The sequence below is a fragment of the Triticum aestivum genome, chromosome 5D, assembly GCF_018294505.1.
Source record: "Triticum aestivum cultivar Chinese Spring chromosome 5D, IWGSC CS RefSeq v2.1, whole genome shotgun sequence".
Taxonomy (NCBI): Eukaryota; Viridiplantae; Streptophyta; class Magnoliopsida; order Poales; family Poaceae; genus Triticum; species Triticum aestivum.
In genome coordinates this window covers 353,646,800-353,661,277 of record NC_057808.1, presented here as the reverse complement: position 1 = coordinate 353,661,277, position 14,478 = coordinate 353,646,800, and the positions used below count along the sequence as shown (strand labels likewise).

Below are 14,478 nucleotides of genomic sequence, written 5' to 3'. Positions count from 1 at the left end.
GGACCTCCCGAGCCGTCCGCAGCCCACCGGCACCCAGATCTGGGCTAGAATGTGGCCACAAACACGCAGCCGCCGCGTTGCCGGCCGCCGCCGCCAGGGCGCCATCGTGTCGCAGCACATCACCGACCGGAGCCACCGCCGCATCCCCGCCAGGCCCCGTGTGCGCCTGACGCCTCCGACGGGCAGGCCACCCAGCGCCGCCCGGATCCGACTAGAGGGGAAGGAGCCCCCGCCACCAGCCACCGCAGGGGCTTTGCCCATGCGGCTCCGGTCGGCGGCGCCGGTGGGAAGGGGCAAGGGAGGGGAGCGCCGCCCGAGCCGCCGCGGGGGGACGGCGCGGGGGCGAGAGGATAGGGTTCCGTGCGGCTACGTTTCTTGCAGCTCTGCTGAGTAGTTTCCGTCTCTCCACTTGTCGTCACTAAATATGGCTAATTTTTTTAAATAATACATTTTTTAATTAATTCATAAATATTATGCTGGGTAAATTTTTTTCAAAAATAATACACCGTCGGCCCTAGTCGGCCCACAGCAGGCTGATTGGATGACTGGAGCTAATTAGCTCGCTGTGGGCTAATTGTTTTTGTAAAAAAAATAGGCATAAAAAATATGTTTAAAAAATGTTAATTATGTAATTAAAAAATATTAAACGTGTATAAAAAAAATATTCCTGATGTATACAAAAAATGTACAATATATATGCAAAAAAGTTGACATAAAAAATATGTTTTAAAAAGTGTTAAGCATTTATTTAAAGTTGTTAAATGTGTGTATAAAAAATGTTCCTTATTTATACAAAAAATATAGAATGTATATGAAAAAAAGTTGACACCAAAAAAATATGTTTGAAAAGTTGACATTTTTTCAAATACATGATTAAAAATTGTTAAATGTGTGTATAAAAAATGTTTCTTATCTATTCAAAAAATATAGAATGTGTATGAAAAAAAGTTGACACCAAAAAAATATGTTTGAAAAAATGTTCGAGTTCCATACAAAAAGAGCAACCAATCATACTTAGGTCCGTGATGCTCCCATACCGGATCCGGAGCTGGAATATTTTTTTATACACGTTTAACCTTTCATTCCAATACATGAAACATTTTTGTGTACTCGTTGAACATTTTTTCAAATACATGATTAACATTTTTTTCAAACATATTTTTTTAGTGTCAACTTTTTTTCATACACATTCTATATTTTTTGTATAGATAAGGAACATTTTTTCAAATACATGATTAACATTTTTTTCAAACATATTTATTTGGTGTCAACTTTTTTTCATACACATTCTATATTTTTTGTATAAATAAGGAACATTTTTTATACACACATTTAACAATTTTTAAATACATGCTTAACACTTTTTAAAACATATTTTTATGTCAACTTTTTTGCATATATATTGTACATTTTTTGTATACATCAGGAACATTTTTTTATAATTAATATTTTTTTAAACATATATTTTTTATGCCTACTTTTTTTGCAAAAACAATTAGCCCACAGCGAGCCAATTAACTCCAGTCGGCCTACAGCTGGCCGACAGGACCCAATCAGCCCAAAGTGGGCCGACAGGGGCCAGTCGGCCAGCTGTAGGCCGACTGGAGTCCAATCGGCCTGATGTGGGCCGACTAGGCCCAGTCGGCCTGCAGCGGGCCGACGGTGTATTATTTTTGAAAAAATTTATCCAGCGTAATATTTATGAAAATTAATAAAAAAATGTATTATTTAAAAAATAGCCCTAAATATAAGCCGGCAATTTGGAAGATTTTAGTGCCGCCTAAGCATAATTTTTTTTTCATGGCTTGTCATCCAAGATCGAGTTTGGACAACGGATAGGCTTCAACATCGCGGATGGCCAAATTGTAGTTTATGTCAACTTTGCAAGCGAGAACCGGAGACGGCGGCTCATCTAGAATTTGGTCTGATATCAAGAATTGGCTTGGTCTAGCTCACATCAAGTAGGACAATTGGAGCAATTTTAACTCGGTCAAAGATTGGTGGTACTTGGTAAATGCGAATGGTAATGTGAGGAAAGGTGTCTTCTCCATGGTTATTTTGGCTTCATGGGAGATTTGGAATGAGTGAAATACAAGTCTTTAGGAACATGACGTCAATGCCTGGTGTAATAGCAAGTGCTCTCTCTGTCCCAAAATAAGCGAGTAGAATTAAGGTGGAGTCCTCGTTTGGGGCTTAGCGGGCGCTAAACATTTGAGATCCTTATGCCGCAAGAATAGGCTTATGGTTTTTTCGGTCGCTTTCGGTCATTTCGGTAACCTACTCTTTTTTTTAACTTGGTAACTTAACTCTTCTTAATTAATGAGATATGGGAAAGCTTTTGTGTTGGTTTTAAAACAAATATGAAGTAGTTGTGCCGGAGGGGACAACGCTAGAACCATAAGTCAATCAAAATCTCGTAGGATACAAATAGGGTGTGGCTGGGTCTCAATGAGATAACATACAAGAGAGAAAAAGGAAAAAAAACTAAAAAAATGGTTTTAAATGAATCTTAATGTAAAATTTCATGGATATAACATGGATTGAGACTTAATGAAGTCTCGGTCGACCGAGACTTAGAAAGACTGATACAGATAATCAGCCCGCAGTTAAATTCCTCGCCAAGCACCAAAGCTACGACATTAGTAAGAGAACAGACATGAAAAATGGCGGAATTATGCATAAACGTACAGAAATGGAGAAGGAGCGCTAAACGTGCCTACGTGAGCAGACTCATTAGGTTGCACGGGGCAGGGATGAAGGACAGCAAGCTGTTCTCGTTGTCGTAGAGCACGTGGAAGTTGGCGTGCTGGAAGCTGCCGATGATGGAGCCGTCGTCGGACGGCGCCATCGCCAGGCACAGGTTCCCCGTGCCGCCGTCGATCAGCATGTAGTTCTCCAGCGGCAGATCCATGTCCGCCCCTTCGAAGTGGAGCACGAGCTCCGGCATCGACACCATCCTCTTCGGCGGCGGCGGCCACTTGAAGCACGTGTTCAGGTCGTCTGGCGACGTGACGTTCGCCAGGGGCAGCCCGACCTGCGCCACGAACGCCTCGTGCACCATGTCGTACGCCGGCTGCGCCAGGTACGTGATCGTGGAACCGGAGTCGATGATGACCCCGCCGGTGCCGTCCTCCTCGTTGATGGCGAACACCCACGGCTCGACGGGCAGCAGGTCGCCGCCGACGCTGATGCCCGTCATGTTCAGGTAGTACATGGTCGGCAGCGCCGGGTTGATGATGAACGGCGTGGACTGCACCGGCCCGCTGTCGCTGGTGCTGGTGCTGTTGAGCGTGGCGTAGGCGCCGAAGTAGAGCCGGCTCGGCACCGGCGACATGAACGAGGTGAGGCAGTAGGAGAACCTTGGCGCCCCGAGCTGGCTCACCAGGGACAGCGGCCCCCGCCCGAAGCCGACCATGCCGGAGCCGTTGAAGAGCGACCCGGCGTTGAGGTTGCCGCACCCGAAGGCGATCCTCGGCACGGTGACCCACGTCCCGTTGGTGCCGAACGTGAAGGTCTCGTTGGCGAGCACCCCGGCGGTGTTGGCGCTGTCGCCGTAGAAGTACTGGTAGACGCACGTGTTCTGGTAGCAGAGCGGGTAGTAGAGGGCGTTGCACATCGGGGACGAGCAGGAGAGCTTGGCGTACGAGCTGGAGCGCGCCGGGTCGAAGTAGGGCGTGGGTTGGTCGACGCAGAGCATGCACGGCGCGCACTGCGTCCAGATGAGGTCGCTGCCGGTGTCGAGGATGGCGGAGTAGTACCGCGGCGGCGTGCCGATGGCCATGCTCATCAGGTACTCGCCCTGGCTGGCCTGCACCAGGATGCGCGCCGCGGTGAGCGCGTCCGCGGCCGTCGCCAGCGACTGCAGCGCGCCGGCGCGGGACCTGCTCCGGCGCACCGCGCGGGAGAGCAGCTGCGCGTCCGTGTACCCCGCGCCGGCGTCGACGTGCGTGAGCGTTGCCTGGAAGCCGAAGCCGCCGTCGGGATGCGTCGCGCCGGCGACGGCCGCGGAAAGGAGCAGCGGAAGCAGGACGAGCAAGACCGCCGCGATGCTTGCCATTTTGGAGCGGCGCAGTGGCGAGCGCGGCACGCTACGGCTGTGATTGGGATGCGGTGAGCGTGAAGGCTTCTCGGATTCGTGTTATATATACCGTGTCCGCTCCATGCACATGCGTATGAGTAGCTCGACACTGATCCGGAGGAATCAAGGGTCTGGCCATGGTGCTGTGAATTAACAAAGCTAACGTAGAGCAGGGAATTGCGGTGATCTGGTCATGGAGCAGAGAATTTCGGGCATGGAAAACTTGGCACTTGCAGACTGCAATGATGCATGCACCGCGGTAAAAATATAAGCACTCCGTCTCTTTGCTCCGTCGAATCGATGCCGGCTAGCGTGGGAGGCATAGAGATCTGCGATCGTGCGCATATGGAACTTCAATCAGTGTAGCACAAAATTCGGAGGTGAGCGATGTGCGTCGATCTAACGGAGAGGGTTTGCGAAGCCCGAGCCATGTGCAGCAGCCAACGGGAACGAGGGCCGCCGGGATCGGTTCCATCGGAGCCAGCAACCGAGCACGCGAGGGGAGCAGCCAATCTGAGCATTCAATCGCGTTTGCGTCACCGAATTCTGCGCGGATTTTGATTTCTTGCCCCTCGGATGCTGGAGCCCATGCGTAATGGGCACGGCAGCTCGCAACTTGGCTTACTTCGTGCAATGCCATATTGCCATGTGGATGCACGAGCAGTTTTGAATTCGCCAGAGGTGTGCATATCAAGTCATTATACGGGTGTCTGGATCCAAAACGTATGCATAAAGTTTCAGGGGTATGTCTGGTTTAGGGATGGAATTCCAGCCTCTTGACTCGGCTCGTTAGAGCTCGTTATGATAAAAGTTTTTTGAACATTTGTTAAGATAACAAGTTACCTCAACTTGACTCTTGGCAAAGTCTTATCTGACCCTGCGCTTGCTTCCGTGTCCCTCGTAGGGCGACATCGGGGCACCCCAACCCTAGCCGTCACTGACCGCCACCACCACAACCATGCCACCGCCCTGCCGGCGGCGGCGACGAAGGCGGCTCCTCAAAGCAAGTGATGTTTCCCCCTCCAACTCCAATGCCGTTCCACGCGAGCTTCGCCCCTCCTTGACCCCATCTACAACGACGCTCGCCCTTCGCTCGTGTTGGATGTCGGGTGGATTCCCGCCGGCGAGTGGCTCGATCTGTGTGGCTCTCGGCCACCCGCAGGCTTGCGCGGAGGTACGGCGTGCGATGCGTGCCGGTCGCAGCTCCCAAAAGCATGTGGCGCTGTTGCTATTGGCTTGAGGTGACGCGTGCCAGCATGGGCTAGGCCCTACTAGGGGGCGAGGGCAATGGGTGGCGCCGTGGAGGTGCCAGAGCTGTGTGTGAAGTGGTTGGATCTCGATCCGTTTTGTGGTCTGCTCGATCTGCCCGTCCTATGGAGCTGGAGTTGGATGGGGCCATCGTCGCCGTGTCCACGGTGATAGGAGGCGGCTGGCTATTGGGGTGCTGCTCCAGTGGGGCTCTGGCATGATGGCGGTGCCGCCATGGCCTTGGAGGTCATATGCAATGGCAGATCTTGTGGCTCCATCATTTACACCACTCTGGTCCGCGGCGGTGGTTCTCCATAGATTGCGGTGACCATTGAAAGGTCTTCGTGAGGGTCCTCTCTCTAGATCCGGTGGTTGTCTTCAGTGTGGAGTTGCAAACTACGTGCGACGAATTAGAGGAATGGTTGTGCAGCGATGGCAGTCGCACATTGCATGTAGCTCCTGGGATCATGGAAAAGTGGTGGTGGTAGCACATAAGTGACGTCGATAGCGGTGCTATTCGAGCACCCGGTCTCGAGCATCGGGGTGAAAGCGTAGGTCTGACTTGTGTTAGTTATACCCGACAATGACGAGGTTTCTACGTCGTTACCTTATTGAAGGCATTCCTCGGATATGCTTAGACTGGTTCTTCAAGGTGAGAACATAGATTCTAGCGTTCGATGGTTAGATCCGATGATGGCGGCGATGTAGCGTGGCTCCCTTTTTGAAGGTTTTGCTATTGAAGAACCTCGTCATCCGTGTGGTGTCATGAGATGGTTGGTGCAGATATGGCCATTGTTGTAGTTTTCCGATCAAGGATCCGATCACTCTGGGGTTCTTTTTTCCTTTTTTCCTTGTCTATGAATAGTTTTGGTCTTACGTGACTTTGTTATTCACCGACGAGTTTTTGTGTGAGCGCATTGGTGTTGGATGTGTGCATCCTAGCTATACCAAGGCGGATGTGTGCTCATTGTGTTTGTATCCTCTTGATGTTTTGCATAAATAAAATTCACCCTTTATCGAAAAAGCTCAACTTCACTCTTTAACATAACAGGTAGATATTCAAAACTGGCTAGCTCGTTTAATAACTCGTTAAAATGGTTATAAATGTGAACAATAAATTATATGTATCATCCATGCAATAATAAAAAAATTATGTGTCCTTCGTCTTCAATTTCATTCAGAGAAACCAAAGTTTTAAAACTACTGCTATTTGTGATAGATGTTGGGATTCCGCAAATTGGAAAGACAAAGTAGTGTAGTAGCAAAATGTATTTATCTCAGTTAAGAACCAAGGTTTATCGAACCAATAGGAGACACCATATAGATGAGATAAACGGTACCTGCGCGCACACAAAGCAAATGCTTGGACCCAACGACGGCAAGAGGGTTATCAACCCCCCTTCTTCTCACAAATTGCAAGGATTAAATATGGTAGTGATAGATAGATAAAATAAAATAAAAATAAAAAGTAAATACAAACAATGATGTATTTTAGGGTTTTAATAAATATAAAATGAATGGAACGGGGGGCCATAAGTTCCCTAGAGGCATCTCTCTCATGAGCGTAGTACGGTGGGTAAACAAATTATTGTTCGGCAATTGTTAGAATAGCGCATAGTTATGATGATTCTTCATGGCGTGAGCAATATGTAGACATTACGTCCAAGACAAGTAGACCGAAATTTATTTGCATCTACTATTATTACTCCACCTCTCGACCGCTATCCAACATGCATTTTAAGGTATTAAGTTCATAACAAATAGAGTAATGTTTGGAGAATGATGACATAATGTAGAAAAGTAATACCAATTAATATATTCGAACCTCGTCGGTTTATCCTTAGTAGCAACTATATAAATACGTGCCTTGCAACTCCTCCTGTCACATAACAAGGACACCGCAAGATTGAACCTACTACCAAGCAACTCTCCCACTGAAGATAAATCATTCTAATTGGCCGACGAAGATGGATAGAATGGAGAGAAATGCAAGGATAATATAACGCATATGTAAATCTCAGAATAAACTCAAATACTTTCAATGAATAATCTGATCATAAATGTACAATTCATCGGATCCCAACAAACGCACCGTGAGAATTACATTGAATAGATCTCCGAAGAGGTTAGTCTATTGAAGATCAAAAAGAGATGGAGAAAGCCATCTAGCTACTGCTATGGCCCCACAGGTCCTGTGGGAACTACTCACACATCATCATATAGGCAGCAAGGTCGGTGAAGATTGCCTCCCCAATGGTTTTCCCCTCTGACAAAGTATCGAAAAAGGCCTCCAGATGGGATCGCGGAAGAACAGAGGCTTGCGACGGTGGAATAATTGTTTTGGGTCTCACTCTGATGGTTTCTGGATTTTAGGGAATAAAAAGGCCAGGTATTAGGGCAAACGGAGACACGTGGCAGCCACAAGCTCACATGGCGCTGTTGGGGAACGCAGTAATTTCAAAAAGTTTCCTACGCACACGCAAGATCCATCTAGGTGATGCATAGCAACGAGCGGGAGAGTGTGTCCACGTACCCTCGTAGACCGAAAGCGGAAGCGTTATGACAACGCGGTTGATGTAGTCGTACGTCTTCACGATCTGACCGGTCCTAGCACCGAAGGTACGGCACCTCCGCGATCTACACACGTTCAGCTCGGTGATGTCCCACGAATTCTAGATCCAACTGAGGTCGAGGGAGAGTTTCGTCAGCACGACGGCGTGGTGACAGTGATGATGAAGTTACCGGCGTAGGGCTTCGCCTAAGCACTGCAACGATATGACCGAGGTGGAAATCTGTGGAGGGGGGCATCGCACACGGCTAAGACAACTGTCAACTTGTGTGTTCTAGGGTGCCCCTGCCCCCGTATATAAAGGAGCAAGGGGGAGGCCGGCCGGCCCTCCTGGGGCGCGCCCCAAGTGGGATTCCTACTAGGAATCCTATTCCTAGTAGGTTTCCAACAAGGGAAGAGAGGGGGAAGGAAGGAGAGGGAGAGAGGGAGAAGGAAAGGGGGGCGCCGCCCCCCTTCCCTAGTCCAATTAGGACCAAAGGGGGAGGGGGTGCGCGGCCTGCCCTAGCCGCCCCCCTCTCTCTCCACTAAGGCCCATGTGGCCCATTAGTTCCCCCCGGGGGTTCCCGTAACCCTCCGACACTCCGGTTTTATCCGAAACTTCTCCGGAACATTTCCGGTGTCCGAATATAGTCGTCCAATATATCAATCTTTATGTCTCGATCATTTCGAGACTCCTCGTCATGTCCGTGATCACATCCGGTACTCCGAACAACCTTCGGTACATCAAAACACATAAACTCCTAATACCGATCGGCACCGAATGTTAAGCGTGCGGGCCCTACGGGTTCAAGAACTATGTAGACATGACCGAGACTCACTTCCGGTCAATAACCAATAGCGGAACCTGGATGCTCATATTGGTTCCTACATATTCTATGAAGATCTTTATTGGTCAAACCGCATAACAACATACGTTGTTCCCTTTATCATCGGTACGTTACTTGCCCGAGATTCGATCGTCGGTATCTCAATACCTAGTTCAATCTCATTACCAGCAAGTCTCTTTACTCGTTCCGTAATGCATCATCCCGCAACTAACTCATTAGTCGCATTGCTTGAAAGGCTTATAGTGATGTGCATTACCGAGAGGGCCCAGAGATACCTCCCCGAAACACGAAGTGACAAATCCTAATCTTGATCTATGCCAACCCAAGAAACACCATCGGAGATACCTGTAGAGCATCTTTATAATGACCCAGTTACGTTGTGACATTTGATAGCACACTAAGTGTTCCTACAGTATTCGGGAGTTGCATAATCTCATAGTCATAGGAACATGTATAAGTCGTGAAAAAAGCAATACCAATAAACTAAACGATCATAGTGCTAAGCTAACGGATGGGTTAATTCAATCACATCATTCTCTAATGATGTGATCCCGTTAATCAAATGACAACTCGTGTCAATGGCTAGGAAACTTAACCATCTTTGATCAACGAGCTAGTCAAGTAGAGGCATACTAGTGACACTCTGTTTGTCTATGTATTCACACATGTACTAAGTTTTCGGTTAATACAATTCTAGCATGAATAATAAACATTTATCATGATATAAGGAAATATAAATAACAATTTATTATTGCCTCTAGGGCATATTTCCTTCAGTCTCCCACTTGCACTAGAGTCAATAATCTAGATTACATTGTAATGATTCTAACACCCATGGAGTCTTGGTGCTGATCATGTTTTGCTCGTGAGAGAGGCTTAGTCAACGGGTCTGCAACATTCAGATCCATATGTATCTTGCAAATCTCTATGTCCCCTTCCGACACTTGATGACGGATGGAATTGAAGCGTCTCTTGATGTGCTTGGTTCTCTTGTGAAATCTGGATTCCTTCGCCAAGGCAATTGCTCCAGTATTGTCACAAAAGATTTTCATTGGACCCGATGCACTAGGTATGACACCTAGATCGGATATGAACTCCTTCATCCAGACTCCTTCGTTTGCTGCTTCCAAAGCAGCTATGTATTCTGCTTCACACGAAGATCCCGCCGCGACGCTCTGCTTAGAACTGCACCAACTGACAGCTCCGCCGTTCAATATAAACACATATCCGGTTTGCGACTTAGAGTCATTCAGATCAGTGTCAAAGCTTGCATCGACGTAACCTTTTACGACGAGCTCTTTATCACCTCCATAAACGAGAAAATATCCTTAGTCCTTTTCAGGTATTTCAAGATGTTCTTGACCGATGTCCAGTGATCCACTCCTGGATTACTTTGGTACCTCCCTACTATACTTATAGCAAGGCACACATCAGGTCTGGTACACAACATTGCATACATGATAGAACCTATGGTTGAAGCGTAGGGAATGACTTTCATTTTCTCTCTATCTTCTGAAGTGGTCGGGCATTGAGTCTCACTCAACTTCACACCTTGTAACACAGGCAAGAACCCTTTCTTTGACTGATCCATTTTGAACTTCTTCAAAATCTTATCAAGGTATGTGCTTTGTGAACGTCCAATTAAGCGTCTTGATCTGTCTCTATAGATCTTGATGCCCAATATATATAAGCAGCTTCACCGAGGTCTTTCATTGAAAAATTGTTATTCAAGTGTCCTTTTATGCTATCCAGAAATACTGTATCATCTCCAGTCAGCAATATGTCATCCACATATAATATTAGAAATGCTACAGAGCTCCCACTCACTTTCTTGTAATACAAGCTTCTCCAAAAGTCTGTATAAAACCATATGCTTTGATCACACTATCAAAACGTTTATTCCAACTCCGAGAGGCTTGCACCAGTCCATAAATGGATCGCTGGAGCTTGCACACTTTGTTAGCATCCTTTGGATCGACAAAACCTTCTGGTTGCATCATATACAACTCTTCTTCCAGAAATCCATTCAGGGATGCAGTTTTGACATCCATTTGCCAAATTTCATAATCATAAAATGCAGCAATTGCTAACATGATTCGTACAGACTTAAGCATCGCTATGGGTGAGAAAGTCTCATCGTAGTCAACTCCTTGAACTTGTCGAAAACCTTTCGCAACAAGTCGAGCTTTGTACACAATAACATTACCGTCAGCGTCAGTCTTCTTCTTGAAGATCCATTTATTCTCGATGGCTTGCCGATCATTGTGAAAAGTCAACCAAAGTCCACACTTTGTTCTCATACATGGATCCCATCTCAGATTTCATGGCCTCAAGCCATTTTGCGGAATCTGGGCTCATCATCGCTTCCTCATAGTTCGTAGGTTCGTTATGTTCTAGTAACATGACGTCCAGAATAGGATTACCGTACCACTCTGGTGCAGATCTTACTCTGGTTGACCTACGAGGTTCAGTAGTAACTTGATCTGAAGTTTCATGATCGCTATCATTAGCTTCCTCACTAATTGGTGTAGGAATCACTGGAACTGATTTATGTAATGAACTACTTTCCAATTCGGGAGAAGGTACAATTACCTCATCAAGTTCTACTTTCCTCCCACTCACTTCTTTCAAGAGATACTCCTTCTCTAGAAAGGATCCATTCTTAGCAACGAATATCTTGCCTTCGGATCTGTGATAGATGGTGTACCCAACAGTCTCCTTTGGGTATCCTATGAAGACACATTTCTCCGATTTGGGTTCGAGCTTATCAGGTTGAAGCTTTTTCACATAAGCATCGCAGCCCCAAACTTTAAGAAACGACAACTTGGGTTTCTTGCCAAACCACAGTTCATATGGTGTCATCTCAACGGATTTAGATGGTGCCCTATTTAACATGAATGCAGCCGTCTCTAAAGCATAACCCCAAAATGATAGCGGTAAATCAGTAAGAGACATCATAGATCGCACCATATCTAATAAAGTGCGGTTACGACGTTCGGACACACCATTACGCTGTGGTGTTCCGGGTGGCGTGAGCTGTGAAACTATTCCGCATTGTTTCAAATGAAGACCAAACTCATAACTCAAATATTCTCCTCCACGATCAGATCGTAGAAACTTTATTTTCTTGTTAAGATGATTTTCTACTTCACTCTGAAATTCTTTGAACTTTTCAAATGTTTCAGACTTATGTTTCATCAAGTAGATATACCCATATCTGCTCAAATCATCTGTGATGGTCAGAAAATAACGATACCCGCCGCGAGCATGAACACTCATCGGACCGCATACATCAGTATGTATTATTTCCAACAAGTCTGTTTCTCGCTCCATTGTTCCGGAGAACGAATTTAGTCATCTTGTCCATGAGGCATGGTTCACATGTATCAAGTGATTCATAATCAAGTGATTCCAAAAGCCCATCAGCATGGAGTTTCTTCATGCGCTTTACACCAATATGACCTAAACGGCAGTGCCACAAATAAGTTGCACTATCATTATTAAACTTATATCTTTTGGCTTCAATACTATGAATATGCGTATCACTACTATCATGATTCAACAAAAATAGACCACTCATCAAGGGTGCATGACCATAAAAGATATTACTCATATAAATAGAACAACCATTATTCTCTGATTTAAAGAATAACCGTCTCGCATCAAACAAGATCCAGATATAATGTTCATGCTCAACGCTGGCACCAAATAACAATTATTTTGGTCTAAAACTAAACCCGAAGGTATATGTAGAGGTAGCGTGCCGACCACGATCACATCGACTTTGGAACCATTTCCCACACGCATCGTTACCTCGTCCTTAGCCAATCTTCGCTTAATCCGTAGCCCCTGTTTCGAGTTGCAAATATGAGCAACAGAACCAGTATCAAATACCCAGGCGCTACTGTGAGCATTAGTTAAGTACACATCAATAACATGTATATCAAATATACCTTTCACTTTGCCATCTTTCTTATCCGCCAAATACTTGGGGCAGTTCCGCTTCTAGTGACCAGTCCCTTTGCAGTAGAAGCACTCAGTCTCAGGCTTAGGTCCAGACTTGGGCTTCTTCACTTGAGCAGCAACTTGCTTGCCGTTCTTCTTGAAGTTCCCCTTCTTCCCTTTGCCCTTCTTCTTGAAACTGGTGGTCTTGTTGACCATCAACACTTGATTGTGGCACCCCGGCTCAGAGAAACCGAAACGCCCCGTATTCCAGCCCAGAGATCGAGGAGAAGTCTTCTGGAACACGTCACTGTTTAGCATAGAACAAATCAGCTCTTTATTACAAGCTATATGGATACAATGGGATTACATCAGCACGGCGACACTACGCCTGCCACGGTTGCTCTATGCAAGCAGCAGAACAACTCGATGCAGCAGAATAACTCTAGCAGCGGAACAACGACGAAGGTGGTGAACTCCACTCCGTAGGGACTCTGGCTGGGACACGATCTAGCTCGCACGAACGGACACCTCGACAAACAATCATGCAATCACGGCATCACCTGCAATTTGGCATGACACGCCAGGTCAGTACATTGAATGTACTTGCAAGCTCACAGCAACCAAAGCAATCAAGACAAACAACAACATGACATTTACAGGTTAAGCAGGAATTATCATGAGATCATCAGGATAACATGGCATGAACAACATGAACATGATACATCTAGAACAATATGAGCATGCCATGAACATATAACTCTGACGATACTAGCATGCAACATGATGACACTATATGCACCACTTATTCTGCTCGGGTTACCTCGTAACCATCACATGCATCACTTACCAACCTCGGACATCACACGATCATCTCAGGATCCAATCAAGCTTGGTATAAACAATACCGTAGTAGTCATTAAATGACTACAAGGAGCTTGATCTTTACCCACGATTCTCGCACAACATCACGAATATCCAACAACTCGGTATCCTCGATACCGCGGTGATCATTCACGGATCACAAACGGAACCACTCTTGGCTCAACGGGTTACCTCTTAACCAAATGGTGATCATTCACGGATCACATAACCAACTTATCTCATCATCGAACCAGGGTTGTTATTAAGCACATTATTATTACTATTGACCCACAGTGTGACCAACTACAAACTGGGCCCTTATCCGCAGGCACGGCTATCGATAGATGTAATATACACTCTGCAGAGGTTAGTACACTGTACCCACACCACGGAACCCATGGCCTCGCACTCCCATTTGGGTGGACCAACGGCGTTCCGACAAAACCGATCTACTGTCATGACACCCTCCCGGCCACTCCGACAAACTCCCCTTTTGGCCTAAGTCATGGGTGGCCCCGTGCCTACCAAAGACACCAACAACCACCATCGTGGCAAAACATAAACGGTCCCAAACGGGGACAAGGTACCATAAGAACAACAACGGGCACACAAATCTTATGTCCGCCTACCTGATCAGGGTAGCATGCGCTCATAACCTTCCCTCGTTGGAGTCACCGGCGAGAGGCATGACAATAGACCCAGCTAGGACCTTCCCATTAGGCAAATGTGGTTGCACTGGTCAGCTTGATGTGGTGGCACCATGACTCAGCCAACAGTTGTTCAAGTTCAATTTAATCTGGTTAAACTTGAATGCAATATGCTGAGCCATGATAAAATAACATGATGCAATTATAATGCATGAGCATGATATAAGCATGGGGTGCGGCAACCGTATTAACAATGAATCATATCCAACTGAGCATGGCATAATGACGAGCATGAATATCACA

At 46.4% G+C, this 14,478-nt stretch overlaps 1 protein-coding gene across 1 annotated transcript; it reads right to left on the bottom strand.

The window, feature by feature from the left end:
• Positions 1-2,440: 2,440 nt before the first annotated feature.
• LOC123124889 (aspartic proteinase nepenthesin-1-like) lies at positions 2,441-4,296 on the bottom strand. Its single transcript, XM_044545434.1, has one exon. It carries the CDS (start codon positions 4,055-4,057, stop codon positions 2,717-2,719), a length of 1,341 nt encoding a protein of 446 aa, XP_044401369.1. The 5' UTR covers positions 4,058-4,296; the 3' UTR covers positions 2,441-2,716.
• Between the last annotated feature and the right edge of the window lie 10,182 nt (positions 4,297-14,478).

Excerpts from the sequence above, each read along its gene's own strand:
- LOC123124889 (XM_044545434.1), bottom strand. The coding sequence starts at position 4,057 with ATGGCAAGCATCGCGGCGGTCTTGCTCGTCCTGCTTCCGCTGCTCCTT.